At 37.4% G+C, this 14,829-nt stretch overlaps 1 protein-coding gene across 1 annotated transcript; it reads right to left on the bottom strand.

The window, feature by feature from the left end:
• Positions 1–8,596: 8,596 nt before the first annotated feature.
• Positions 8,597–14,466, bottom strand: rgs18 (regulator of G protein signaling 18). The gene is made up of 5 exons (XM_058393774.1): positions 14,177–14,466; positions 12,261–12,383; positions 12,108–12,169; positions 11,571–11,737; positions 8,597–9,847 (listed from the first exon to the last, which is right to left on the bottom strand). Exons 1-5 carry the CDS (start codon positions 14,296–14,298, stop codon positions 9,602–9,604), a joined length of 720 nt encoding a protein of 239 aa, XP_058249757.1. The 5' UTR covers positions 14,299–14,466; the 3' UTR covers positions 8,597–9,601.
• Positions 14,467–14,829: the final 363 nt, after the last annotated feature.

Genomic DNA, 14,829 nt, shown 5'->3' with positions numbered 1-14,829 from the left:
GGGTCTGAACAGGACTACCTCCATGAATAGAACGCATGGAAATGAAGATGCAAAGCTCCGTTTGGGAGGGTCACCTCACCGCAGGACCTGTGGGGAAGCCTCTTCCGATCTAAGTTAAGGCCCAGATGACGACATGCCCAACATGAGAACTTCCATGTAGACCACGAGTAGGGTGGTGGTGGTGGTGGGGGCGTTTGGGGGGGGGGTAGGTGGATGATGACTGGTGTTTGGTAATGCGGGTGATGTGGGGAAGCAGCAACTTGATAGATTAAGTCTGAAAAAAATTTTCCTACATGTTTGAAACAAAACATCCGCTCTGGATTTTCCATAATTTCATGATTCTTTTTTACATATAGTTTTTTATGACTTTTCTACATCTTCATTTTATTTCAAGAATTATTTTTTCAACCTGCAAGAACGCAAGCCACTAATATGCAAACCTTCTGACGTAAACACACACACACACACATTTGTAGTTACAGTAACATCCAACATTTGTGGATCTGTTTATAATAACATATAAAATAATAAAAATGTGATATGTTTATATTGTTTATAAAAAGAAATATAATTCAAATTCTTGAATTAATTGTATTAAACATCAAGCATCAATAATAACAAACTTCAAGTTAAATACTTGAAGGGGTGGAAGATGAATAAAATGTTTTATATTGTTTATTTATTTATTTTTTAAAAAATGTGTATTTTATGTCTGCTTATTTTATTCCAGATCTAAAAACACACTTTATTAACTAATATACATATGTATATAAACTACAAGAATGATAAAAAACCTTTATTCTTTGAGAAACTTTTAAAATTTTAAAATAAAATTGTTTTATTTTACAATTCTCAGTTTTGGGCACCGAATTTTGTCAAATCAGTGTACAATACACGAAAATATAACTTTTTTTACTTTAATAATTTTATAGTAAATGAAGTAGAATGTTTCAGATTATTGTGAGTTAATATATGTGAATCCTTGTAGCTCTCCCTACAGCTCGGATACACACTCCTACCTGTACACACACCTGCCGTTAGGTGGATCCTCGAGCATGGGGATGTCTGTGGGGATTAATCAGTTCCCGATCATCTGTCAAATCAAAGAATTTAACTGTTTTCCTCAACTATTTTACTTGCTCGAAAGATTTTACCATAAAGTTTTTATTTATTTACTTTTTTTTGGATCCATTCATCTATACTGATTTGGGAAATAAAGATTTGTTGTAATACAGTCAGCCATGATGGATTTGGAAATCTCAGCAATAGTCCTTTCGCATGTATGCTTTAAATTCAAGTCTCAGAAGGCCTCAGATGAACCCTTCCTCATTGAGGTTCATACGGTTTGATTCTTTTAAGCACAACTACAAGCATTTTTGACCGAACTAATGTGTTGGTCAGATTTGGCTGGTCAGTGTACCATTGAAAGTCATCGATCAAACAATCGAATCAAAAAAAGCATGACATTAAAATCGCTGAATGGAAATCTGGTCGTAGGCAAATGGAGTGTGGTTGAAATCATCGTGTCTCCTCCGATTTGCCTATTGTACAACACGGGCCTCAGCTCGTTGTAAAACCTGCAGCCGACGCCGATGTCACATTTTCCACTTTCTGTCATTCACCTGCTTCTTAACATAAATTTAAACAGTGCAAATATCCTTACTGGAAATACTCTGGTCATGATTTGTTGTGTATTTCTTTCAATATGCATAAATACATTTGGTTTGTTTCAAAAAGATGCATGAATTTTGCTCAAATGATACTCATGATTCAGACAAGTGATTCATATGATTCTCGTATATATTTCTTGCAATGTGCTCGAATTAAACTGTATTAAATGATGCAAGGATTTCCATGACACGATTCACATGAGTCATATTAATGATTCATGATTCACATTAGTGTTAGGTCAAGTTTGTTTGGCTCAGGACTGTGTAATAGTAAGGTCATGATATGCATGTATGGGAAGAAATATGCACGTTTGTTGGTTAATAAAGTGACAGTATGTCATGCATTTTATTTCATGATTCTTATAATGATTCATATGATTCACAAGATTCAGATTAATGCTGACTTTTGCAGTTAAATCCGTTTTAGGTAAAACCTTACAATACCGAACTGTCACGATTCACACGATTCTCTTTGGCGATTCGTATGATCGATTCATAAGTTTCACATTAGTGAGTCATATGATTCACATGATTCACATTACCACTGACTTTAATTTTAGTTTTAATTCTATTTAGTTAAAGTGCAGTTAAATCCGTTTTAGGTAAAACCTTACAATACCGAAGTGTCACGATTCACACGATTCTCTCTGGCGATTCATTCGATTCATATGATCGATTCGTAAGATTCACGTTAGTGAGTCATATGATTCACATGATTCACATTACCACTGACTTTAATTTTAGTTTTAATTCTATTTAGTTAAAGTGCAGTTAAATCCGTTTTAGGTAAAACCTTACAATACTGAAGTGACGCCATGTCACGATTCACGCGATTCTCTTTGGCGATTCATTCGATTCATATGATCGATTCATAAGATTCACGTCAGTGAGTCATATGATTCACATGATTCACATTACCATTGACTTTAATTCTAGTTTTAATTCTGTTTAGTTCATATACAACCTTAAAATGTGAAGTTTACATGAGGTATAAAGGTTAATAAATTGACAATATGTCATGCATTTAATTATGATTCAATTCATATGATTCACATTACTGTTTCATTTGATTCATCTGATTCATATAGAACTTACAATACTAAAGTGTCACGCTTTTCGTCACTAAGTGATTCACATGATTCACATCATCAATTCGAATGATTCACATTAGTGATTCATGTGATTCAAATGATTCACTTTAGTGTTCACCAAGTCATATTTAGAATATTTGCATAGCAATGGTATAAAGCACTGGCCTTTAATTATTAACACTAATTAGATTAAATATTTTGTTACTTAAAAGCATATGACAATAAAATGTGACATTTTAGTAATTCTAATCGATTGTAGTTTATGAGGCGAGGAAGAAAACTTTTGGGGGTGCAAAGTAGACACAAGACTATTGTTTTTATCCATTTATAGTTACATTTATAGTAAATTAGTCTCGCCTTCTTTCTTTCTTTCTTTCTTTCTTTCTTTCTTTCTTTCTTTCTTTCTTTCTTTCTTTCTTTCAACAACATCATAAACTCTTTACCCTGAAGACTTTCCAGCGGTGGAAAACTTAAGCGCTGACACCGGAGACTCCTTCCATGATCAATATAATCTGTTCATTATTTAGGCTTCGATTACGTGTTGTCGCTGCCGCTCAGTCCCGGAGTCGTTTCTATGGAAACGTATTAGAATACACGAATTTCTTATACACCCTGTGATTCGCATACCTGCCTGTGCGATCAGATTTGAGGATATAGATTTAATATAATTATTTATTAAAATAATAATAATAATAATAATAATAAAAAAAAGCTTATCATGATTATATTAGTTTGAAAGAAAAATCTTAGCTGCATTTTTTGTGCATGTTATAATTTTCCACATGTTTTGGTCCATGATTTAATTTTATTTTATATTTTATTTTATTTTATTTTTTTTAAACCAAAAAGTCTTGTGTATATGTCAGAAACCAGAAAGCTCTGCTGATTAACCGTATCACAGCAGGCTTCCTGGCCATGTAAATGTCTCCAGGCAATGGAAAATACAAGGACGGCGGTGATTTGCATGCATAATCATCCACACGTGGCTGTGCGAATTTGATTTCCAAAAGAGGTGGTGGGGACGCGCTCAGAGGCGAACAGGTCACACTCTCTCGCTCTTACTCGCTTTCCCCGCAACCTTGAGTACCGAGCACTTCCTTACAACTGCCGAGTGCCTCGTTCCAACTGTCTGAGGCTTCCAGCTTCAAGCGTGGCGTGTCTCGACACACGGCCGGCTTTTTAGCACGCCGGGCCGCCGTAACGAGCGCTAACGTAATCCGGAGGAATTTGTACACGTGTGAACTGCTTTTTTAATCTGTTTCATCCGTTTCTATTGAAAAACTGCTGCGATTGGCGAGGGGATTGTGCACTCGCAAGCTCTTCAAGCTGGGTTGCCGGCTTATTTGGTTAGGAATTTGTTTACACACCTGTGTGTGTGTGTGTGTGAGTGAGTGAGTGAGTGAGGAAACAACTTATAAGTGATGAGTCATTCCTCAAAACTAAAAACGAAAAATAAAAATGGAGGATCCGTGTGAAATTTTCATGGAAATGTGAAACGATTCGTTCATTTCTCGTTCTTTTGTTTTTCTCACACACACACATTAGAGGGAGCTGTGGCTCCTCTTTCTTTAAACTTCCTTTCAGCCCGCTGCTTAGTTTCCTGTCGAGCAGGAAGCCAGCAATAACACAACCTTTATTTCTCTAGCCTTGAATTTTTAATCGAGCGTAGCCGGAGTGCCAACATTTCTGACTCAAATTCAATTCCCCCCCCCTCCTTCCCTCGCTGCGTTTCACCCCTCTGTGTCTAAATCAAACCTGTTTGAAACACAGCATGTTTTACACGAATGACCATGTGCTGAAGACCTTTGTTTCCCCAAGACCTGTGTATAAACGTTAGCTAACTAACAAGGAAAATAAATTCACGAATTGGAGTGTTGACTCATTCGGTGTGGTGTGGTGCTAATTAGCAGCAAAAATGTAGAAGCTAGGCCTTGTACGGTTTATATGACATGATATTCGGGTCATGCAGCTGAAAATTTGTCTCCTTTTATTTATTATTCATCATCGGTAACTCGGTAAGTGCTTCAGTAAGTGCTTTATTGTGGTTAGGCTTGAGGTGGAAAAGGGAAGGAAGACGTACAGGGCAGGACTTTAGTGCCTTCAGGGCACCACACACACGCGCACACACACACACACACACACACACACACACACACACACACACTCATACCTATTTCATATTTCAAAGAATGAATTCCCAACTAAAACCTAATATTAGCTTTTCATAAATGATTGAAGCAGCACTTGATTGCTGTTTTTTATTCTCTTCCTTGTGACTAGAATAACGATTAACATTTCTTAATTTTTAAGCAGCCATAAATTTTTTTTGAATAATTTGCTATTTTGGTATGGTAAACGAATTTCTAGCATCGCAAAACGTATGAAAGCGACATGCGATAATAATAAACCTGGTGTGAATCAAAAACCAGGAAGTACAAGCCAGTAAAAGCATGATATGATAAAGTAACATTATACAGGTGAACACAGTAAGGTAACAAAGTAATAAACAAACAGTCTGGTAACAAAACTCCAGCTCTGGTGCAGCAGTGAGTCGGATCATTTGTTGAAATTTTATTTCTGTTGTGTGAAATCCTGGCATGTGATGTAGCACGAGGTCATTATAACAGGTTAATTACTCGCTTGCTCTTTTAATCGGCTTTATTTTCTTTTCCCTCCTGGCGTTCCAAGTCGCAAAGGAGATTGAGATAAAAAAAAAAAAAAAAAATGCACTTGGCATCTCATTAAAGTGACAGGCAAGTAACATTTTCACGCCTAACGCTAGGAAACAAATCAGGCTAGTTTGTCAACTTTTAACCTTATTGTGTTTGTTTGTTAAATGCTCAGAAGGCTTCGGTAAGTCGAGCCGCATTATACTAAAAAAAAAACCCCCAAAAAAACAAAACAGGAATAAGTTTCCTGACAGAACAAGAAATATGCAGTTTTTTCCGCTGACCTTAATTGCACGATCTGAATACCTCGACCCGGTGAGGAATATCAGTAACCCTTCCTGAACCATAAACAATCTCGGCCTGTCAAAGCTTAACGGCTTTCCGTCCCGATATTTCCGAAATAATGACATTTTTGTTGGTAATGGATTCCGTGAAGTAGTTTTTACACATATCATTTGTCTACAGCATTAATATTTTACTCAAGCCTGCTTCGCTCATGAAATATAGATTTCTTCTATGCTTTAATGCCTGTTTTTTTTTTTTTTTTTTTTTTTTTTTTTTTTGAGATGAAGTAATATCTGGGTGTGATAGATTTACCTACTAACGCTGCGCTTGTTATTCCGGCCCTGATTCCGTACCGAACCAACAACAGATCTTATGCATTCCGCACGCTTTTATGTGCATACATAATTGATATTTGCTGAGAGTCTGTTCAGTGCAGAGGGATTGAGCCGTGCTTCAGGATGTAATAGAAACCTGATATTATATGACGTATGATTTATATGATTATCCCGGACGTCCTATAGTAACTCCGTCTATTAATATTCCCATTATTGAGGTTCTATAGCTATTAAGTTATATATTTTTTCTTATTATTTGATTTTATTTGATCTTATCTGGTTTTACTTTTACATTTTTTACAGTACACTTTATATACACAGACACATGTAAAGAAAAGTCACGACTTTCTTGTCCTGTTGTGTAGGATTGTGTTTGTGACAAATAAGATTTGAATTTGTATTTGAATGACTGGAAAGTTTGTGAGTTCAAACAGCTGGACATTTGCGCAAAAGGACTTCTCAAGTTTTTTTAGGACTAGGATCCCAGTGGAACACAAGAAAAAATTATAAGAGGTTTTATTTACATGCTGGCGTGAGATAATGACCAGATACGAAGCTAGTGGGATAAAATAATGGTGAATTATTTATTTGTGTGGATGTCCGGTGATGTGCGATGATTCATCCATCCTTAGTAACTGCCTGGGCAGGATGAATAGGGGTGGGGGAGGGGCTAAATTAGGTTATTAAATAAATTAATTAAAAATATGTCTCAAATAGAGCTTCGAATGAGTTCGTGGGACAAACATGGACAGCGTTTTTACGGCATTCTGTGTCTCATCTGACTGCTGCTATTACAGAAGTGTATACACTAAACCTTACATGCACAGGAACTTTAATGACATCCCATACTTAATCCATAGGGTTAAATATGGAGTTGTTCCACCCTTTGCAGCAATAACAGCTTCAACTCTTCTGGGAAGGCTTTCCACAAGGTTTAAAAGTGTGTTTATGGGAATTTTTGACCATTCCTCTAGAAGCGCATTTGTGAGGTCAGTCAATGATGTTGGACAAGAAGGCCTGACTCTCAGTCTCCTCTCTAATTCATCCCAAAGGTGTTCTATGGGGTTGAGGTCAGGACGCTGTGCAGGCCAGTCAAGTTCCTCCACACCAGACTCTGTCATCCATGTCTTTATGGACCTTGCTTTGTGCACTGGTGTGGAAGGGGTCATACCCAAACTGTTTCCATAAAGTTGGGAGCATGAAATTGTACAAAATGTCTTGGTACGCCAAAACATTAAGAGTTCCTTTCACTGGAACTAAGCCCCTAACAGGCCCAAACCCTGAAAAACAACCTCAAACCATAACCCCCCTCCACCAACCTTTACACTTGGCACAGTGCAGTCAGGCAAGTACCTTTCTCCTGGCAACCTCCAAACCCAGCCTCGTCCAAGCCATGGATGCAGCTGCTCGGCCATGAAAACCCATTCCATAAAGCTCTCTGCACACTGTTCTTGAGCTAATCTGAAGGCCACATTAAGTTTGGAGGTCTGTACCTATTGACACTGCAGAAAGTCGGTATCTTCTGCTCACTGTGTGCCTCAGCATGTGCTAACCCCTCTCTGTGATTTTAAGTGGACTACCACTTTGTGGCTGAGTTGCTGTTGTTCCCAATTGCTTCCACTTTGTTATAATACCACTAACAGTTAACCGTGGAATTTAGTAGTGAGGAAATTTCACGAATGGAGTTATTGCACAGGTGACAACATATCACAGTACCACGCTTGAATTCACTGAGCTCCTGAGAGCGACCCATTCTTTCACAAATGTTTGTAGAAGCAGTCACCAATTCACTGATTTGGAGGGGTGTCTTAAAACCTTCGACAATATAGTGTATGTTTACCCTCTTTGGTTCCAGTATACAGAATGTATACTGGTCGGCGCTATTTTGTGTATCTGTCCTGTACTGTTTTGTCTTTTTGTCACTATTTGCACTAGGTTGCACACAATGCACTTCATGTGGCTAGGACGACTTACTTTCAGTCCTTGTTTTATGTAGCACCACGGTCCTGGAGAAACACTGTCTCATTTCACTGTGTACTGCATCAGCTATATGTGGTTGAAATGACAATAAAAGCTTCTTGATTCTTGACTCTTGACTTGACTCATCCTTAGTAACAATGAAATACAACAAAAATAGAGCTCTCTCTGAGCTCACTCTGATATATAACAGACATTAAAAGGTCCGTTAAATCAAAAGAAGATAATAATAATAATTATAAAAGACTTCCGAGTGCAACAGATTGGGGAATGATGTCATCTGGTGCATTTCAAGCTTGAAGCTTCAACAGACTAGCAAGAAACTACTGCTTTCTTGACCCTCTGCGTCAACTAGGTGACATCTAGTCGACTTATTCAACTCGAATCAATCAGAAACCAATATTAAACAATTCACACAATAGAGGACAGCAGTGAAAAAGTTTCTATTTAAATCCTACCTCTGTTTTAGGTACGTTGTGTTACTTTTGCTAGCAAAGCAAGTTTTGTATATCATATAAAACTTCCACCATCATTAAGCAAATCATTTACTGAGAAACATTTTTTCTTTATTATGACACAATGATCACACAGGTTTGTATATACAATTTACAAATTAAAGCTAAGATCGTAATCGTGTTCATGAAAAGAGATTAGCATGAAAATCTCTTGGCAAAGGGAAAAGTCTGAATCGATGTAATAAATAATTCATGGCTCGCATCAATACTTGAATACTAGAGATAGTATTGCTCAGTAATATTTATAATAGATAAAAATCTTTTTATAGCTTTAAACAGGTTTTCCTAGGTCTCAGATTAATACTTATAGGTATTCTAAATTAAAAAAAAAAAAAAATTGCCATGGTGTCCAGAGTTTCTTGGGACAACAAGGGGCGGAGCTTAAACTACATTCGATCACGAAAACGTGAATATAATCAGATGACATTGTCTGTGATTAACTAGCTTGCTGTGACTCCTGGGGGACGTAATGTTTAAACGTTTACAGGATAATATTCAAACTAGTTATCACTTATGTTATAGCAGCTATAAATAGTCGTACTCTCACCTTTTTTATTCTAAGAGAAACTTCTTCATCTTAAAGACTTTCTCTGACTGTTATAACGCTCTGGAACCGGAGACTCCTTCCATGTCTCCTTAGGGATAAAAACCCTAATCGACCGATTATTAGCTTTAGATCATTATCAGCATTATGATTATGATAAAAATCTCTGCAAACGAAACAATTTTAAACAGATTAGATCAAGCATGTTAATATAAACAGGTCAGAATCGCTGTTCTTTCGCCAAACACCGACATTAAAAACAGCTAAGTTTAAGTAGAAGCTAGACAGACGATACTGACGTCGTCTAAGTTTAAGATTTCGCTAGCTAACGTTAACAGAGTCCCATATCTAGCTACTTTGATCGGTATTTTTGTACTAAGTGAACGCATCATTTCACAACGTCATCTGATCAAATCTGTGAAAAAATTAGACTCTAAACTCAACCCTTTTGCTTCCGTCCAAAGCGCTGAGCTGTGCTGGTAGAAACCGTTACGCTAACAATCATCGAAGAGGAGCTACAACCAGGCTGCTGCGCTATCCTCACGGTCGCTGAAGACAAACGATCTGGACCGTCTCCTGGTCATGGCCGGAGGTGCTTTCCTTTTGGTCAGACTCAGGTAGATGTCCGAGGTGAGGAAGCGTGGGTAGCAGTCCTTCTTCATCAAAGTGTAGATTTTGGTCTGCGCCGAATCGAAACATGATGCCGTCGGTTGTGCGATGTTCTTCTGAATGTCCTGCTTGGTAGAGTGATCGATGTTAATCTGGAAGACATAATGCAATATATATTTATATTTATATGCATTTAAGCATGGTACTAACTGCATCATATCATATCAAGTCATGTGACATTATATCATCATGATCTTGCAGAGATTTCTGAACACCACTTTTTGTTAGCTCGCACCACAGCGAGTCATCTCGCTATCTGGTTCAGACACACTTTCTCTCGCTAGGCGAGGTAAACGTTAGCCTTTAAAGGTTAGATACAAACCAAAGTGTGTCAATGAAACTCAGCTTTATGGTCAATTTGGATTGAAAGGAAATGCAATTATTTTTAATTTTAAACCTGCTTTTTATGAATTGCTTGAGATCTACTGAAGGGAAGAAACACATGGACAAAATGTGGTTTTGCATCTCAACACAAATCTATTTGCTTTGTGATTAGATAGAGGTTGTCAAAATATTTGACAAAACATGAGCGAGATGAGCGATTTCACGCTCCGTACAGCCGACAGCAGAGAACGATTTAAAAAGCTTGTTAATTACTAGAAATTTAGTCAACCGAAGAATGAATCACTGATTATTTCCTCGTCAAGGTTTGCACTTGATTTGAATTTTTTCCTTTTAACGTCCTGTTCGAAATATGTGCAAAAAAAATACAGCTAACATATCTATAGAAATATATATAAAGAACTGAAAATATAGAGAAAATTATGGGTGTCATTGCGTTCGCTTAATGACCAACTCGTCACACTATAAGAGTTCAGTATGACTTCTGCTAGCGTGTAAAAAGTGTTTTTTTTTTTTTTTTTAACAGGGTGTACAAGCGTGGGTGGCTAAGTAGAGAGGATGGTGGGTTTGCAGGCCCAGCTGTGAAATGTTAGCAGGAAAACCACACGGTCACGTCTCCACTTTGGTCTTGTGGCTACGTGGCTCGGCCGTTTTTTCAGACACAATACCCGTTGCAAAAACCTGTTCATTGCAGCCACATAGACACGAAAGTTCAACCGAAAAACATGTGAAACTGAGCCACTGGCCTTGTGCTGATGCTGGTTCTCAGTCACAGGGGCTTTTTTTTGTCAGAAGAGCTACTTCTAGCAGAGGCTAAATCAATTCGCTTGCATGAATGTACCAGTTCTACTTTGACTCTGTGGTTTTATTATTACTGTTTTATATTATTTATTTATTTATTTTAATTATACATTCAAAGGAATTTGATTTCATGAGTTACAAAGAGCGATCGGCTGCTGAATCGAACGAATCACCGATTACTTTTTAAAGAATCAACTCACTCGACTCAAAAGAATCAAATCATATCGTCAGTCATTTACTGATTCATTCAAGTCTAAAAAAATTGCTAACTAAACCTTTCAGCCAGTGACACCATTTTGACACCATTCAATCAGAAATAATGTCTTTTTTTTATTCTTTAATCTGATTGGTCAGAATTTGTTGATGAATTTTCAAATGTACTGGTCAATAAGTTGAGATATGCAATTGGATAGTCTTCAGGACCTGAAACGTGTTTGTTTTTGTTCCTCAGTTTTACTGCACCACAGCAGTTTGACAAAACAGTTTTGAAACTTTCCAAAAGTATATGTGCTATTTTTTTTTTTTATCCGTTTGTAGTTACATTGTTATGGAAAGCCCATGAAATCCAAGTATCACTTGGTGACACTTCCTGGTGTTTAAATTTGTAAATCTAATTCCCACTGAAAATAAAGCTGCTAATAAAGTTCTGAACAAGAGCGTTTGCAAGCGTACCTCTTTGGGAGCCTCAGTGTCAATAAATACGGCGTACATCTGCTTAGCCTTGCATTGCAGATTGGCAGAGGAAGTTGTACTCTTGTAATCCTCACATGCTAACCAAAACTCGATGTTCTCCTCGCTGAACTCCGAGCGCAGGAATTGTGTGAAGGTCTCCACTCCATCTAAAGCAGGAAAGGGGGATGTTTGATATGCATTCGATCGCCTGAATTCACCCAGCTAATCGATCTCAGTCGCTAGACTACAACAGATCCTTCAGAACAAAGGACATTTTTGTACAGCTTGACAATGCAGAAGTGATCCTTCTTGGTTTTGTCTACTGGAGAGTTTTATAGAGAAAGTTCTTCCTCATCGCTGGACTACTTCAGTAAATGCTAGTCTTGTTTGTCATATCGAGCAATTCTGGGGCTGGTTCGAAATGTCAAGCTACCAGAATCTTTTTGTTATTCCAATCAAGCTTCAGTTCCCTAGAGGATCTCTGCACACAAGCACCATCTAGTACTTCTTCATTGCTTAATGTTAAAATGTTCTCACCTGGATGTGCCAGAAGGTCTTCAAACGAATCGCTCCATTTCAAAGCGACCTCAGGTGGAATACTGTAAGTCACAGATAAACCGGCATTTCTTAATCCGGATGGCACCAAAATTTCAGTATTTAGTCTATGTAGAATGTTTAAGAAGGACTTACTGATTGGTTTTTGATGGCACCTTTTTCTCTGGGCTCACATTCTCATGAGATCCAGACCTGGTCATCAAAAGGCTAAGTCGATATTTTTTGTCCTTGTCTTTGTCTTTTTCTTTGTCCTTATTTCTGCATGAAAAGTAAAGGTTGTTAGTAAACAAGCAGTGTTTAAAATGGGGTCCATGTACCCTAAGTAGAGGTAGTTCATCCAAAGTGGAAGCCCTAGCTGAGGCCTGTCTATGGATGTCTTTGGTCTCCAAATATCAAGCCATTGTGCTCACTATAGGACAATGCCAGTACCATGGACGGATCTCGAGGATCAACTTTTGTTCTGACTTTTATTCTGACATTTATAAATATCCTTCGAGATTCTAGAAACTACATTTTCACCCAGTCAAACAAATCAAATAGATAATTATTAGCTTAATTTAGTGGCCTCAAGTAACCTTCTGAACTTCATATTAGAAAAAAAATGTTTCAGCTATGTGCTGGATCGACTGTCATGTTATAAGCTCCTGAATCATCAAGCTAACAAACTACATCGACTAAAGTAGTGCGCTGACATAGACATTTATTGTCACTTTCTCACTGTCATGGTTTGCTATTTTCTAATGTCAATTATGCATTGTTTCACTTCCTTCCTGGAACAAACAGTGTCCACATGGTAGTCTTCTTTCTTCCAGGCTTGACAAGTTGGCCTTCTTTTTTCAATGCAAAATGTTGCTGGATCAAGTGCTATTTTATAAGTTAACATATACATATACATGTGATATTTTATAATTACGTTACATTGACTGTAAATGAATTAAATAACTAGTGAAAGTAGTACGCTAAGACAGACGGGCTTTTAAAAAAAAAAAAACATCTTTGTCAATCAGACCTTGTTCCACTTCCTTCCAATTTAGCTAATTGGAACAAACACCTTCTACATAGGAGACTTGTTCCAGCACCTTAAGCAGATGACTAATGCTGAATTTAATTGAGACAAAGCTTGTTGCCCACCAGGGTCCTTCCCCAGAGCTGGCCTTGCCTCATGACATTATTATAGTGATATTTATTATTTCTTCATGCTAGGTAGCTTGTTTGAGAAATTGAATTGGAATCTCAATAAATTAAAAAACAAAAAACAAGCAGTTTTTAAATAATGTTTGGCTTAAAGAATTAAAAGATATTTGATTATTTGAAAGCCTCTTAAACTTATGGATCTATGAGCCTGGAATTTAAACGAATCAGCATGAAGGTAGAAATACAGATTTCCTCTTAAATCAATGCCGAAGTAACTTACCTTGAAGTACCCTACGTGAGATCATGTGAAATGTTAGATTTTTAATCACTTTGGCGGAGTGATTCGTATTGCGTGCCTCGCAGACAAACGAAGGTACGATATAAGAGGCGATAATAAGGGGAAGTACTGATAAACTTTGCTCATGAACTATTTCTGTACTTCTTTAAAAACGACTTTCAGAGTTGCAATGAATTAAGAAAACCTATAAAAGCTTTGTTTTTGCCTAACATCTATTCATAATCTATTCTTGACTACTTGACGTGAAGCTTTTGTACTATAGAAGCCATGGCTTGCATTGCAACACATATATGTACAAACTGTTATGATGATCCCTGATATCATATCGTATCATATCATGTCAGGGATCCATTTTCCAGTCAAAAGCTGTAGCATTGGATAACAACAATGTATCGACAAAGTCCACATCTAAATCACTTTTTATTTACAGATGATTGTGGTTATGCATTGAGTAATCTGCAGGATATCAGGATTCAAAGCTCTGATGAAATGAACAAGTGAAGCAATGTAAACACTTCACAAGCTGTCAACCTCATAAAGTACTATCTGCTGTATTTATACGCTACATCTCGATATACAGACAGCAATAAAATATAAAACTGATAAAAAATATATTTACCTCGACTGGCTGTCTTTCATTCTGGTAGCACGCCACACGGTTTCGCCGAGCATTTTGAAATACACTTCCTCCTTAGGGGCAGAGAAGTTGAATTGAGGAAACAGAAAGACAAAGGTCTCCATGCTTTTCCCCCTGTCTCACTCTCCTCCTCTCTGTCTCTCTGTCTTTCTCTGATGAAGCTAGACAGCAGGACATCAATCTTATTTAACTACAAATTCTCAAAGCACAGCTTGGTACCTGGCAGGTCATTTCCCATACTTGTTGTTAAGACTTCCTGTTCAATGGGAACTACCCCAGACAGATGTTACGGTAACACGGTTGAGAAAGAATTTCCCGTTCGAAGAGGCGTAAAGTGTTACCTTATTTATTTTTTTTTTTTTTAAAGAAATGGTGTAGAGAGATGATTGATGGAAGGAGTGTAACCCAGTGATGGTGAATGCTTTCGGTAGCAGCGTATAAGAAACAATTCAGTGGATTTTATTGAAAAAATGGTGGAAAGAAGCAAACTTTGTTGCTTTTGTGAATTGGCAACATTTAATTGCTATGAACTTAGTTCTTGACCACTGGATAAGACTGAGGTGACCATATCATTTGTCCTAGGAGTAACTTCCCCATTGCAGGGACAAGAACCTTTTCAGGTTCGACATTTCCAT

Source organism: Hemibagrus wyckioides, linkage group LG07 (assembly GCF_019097595.1).
Source record: "Hemibagrus wyckioides isolate EC202008001 linkage group LG07, SWU_Hwy_1.0, whole genome shotgun sequence".
NCBI classification, from domain to species: Eukaryota; Metazoa; Chordata; class Actinopteri; order Siluriformes; family Bagridae; genus Hemibagrus; species Hemibagrus wyckioides.
The sequence above is the reverse complement of the archived record's forward strand: the minus strand, read 5'-3'. Positions and strand labels throughout refer to the sequence as shown.

Coding starts and splice junctions, on each gene's coding strand:
- rgs18 (XM_058393774.1), bottom strand. CDS start 14,298: ATGGAGACCTTTGTCTTTCTGTTTCCTCAATTCAACTTCTCTGCCCCT. Junction 12,384..14,176: donor ATGAAAGACAGCCAGTCGAG/GTAAATATATTT, acceptor CTTTTCATGCAG/AAATAAGGACAAAGAAAAAG. Junction 9,848..11,570: donor ACACTGAGGCTCCCAAAGAG/GTACGCTTGCAA, acceptor TATGTCTTCCAG/ATTAACATCGATCACTCTAC.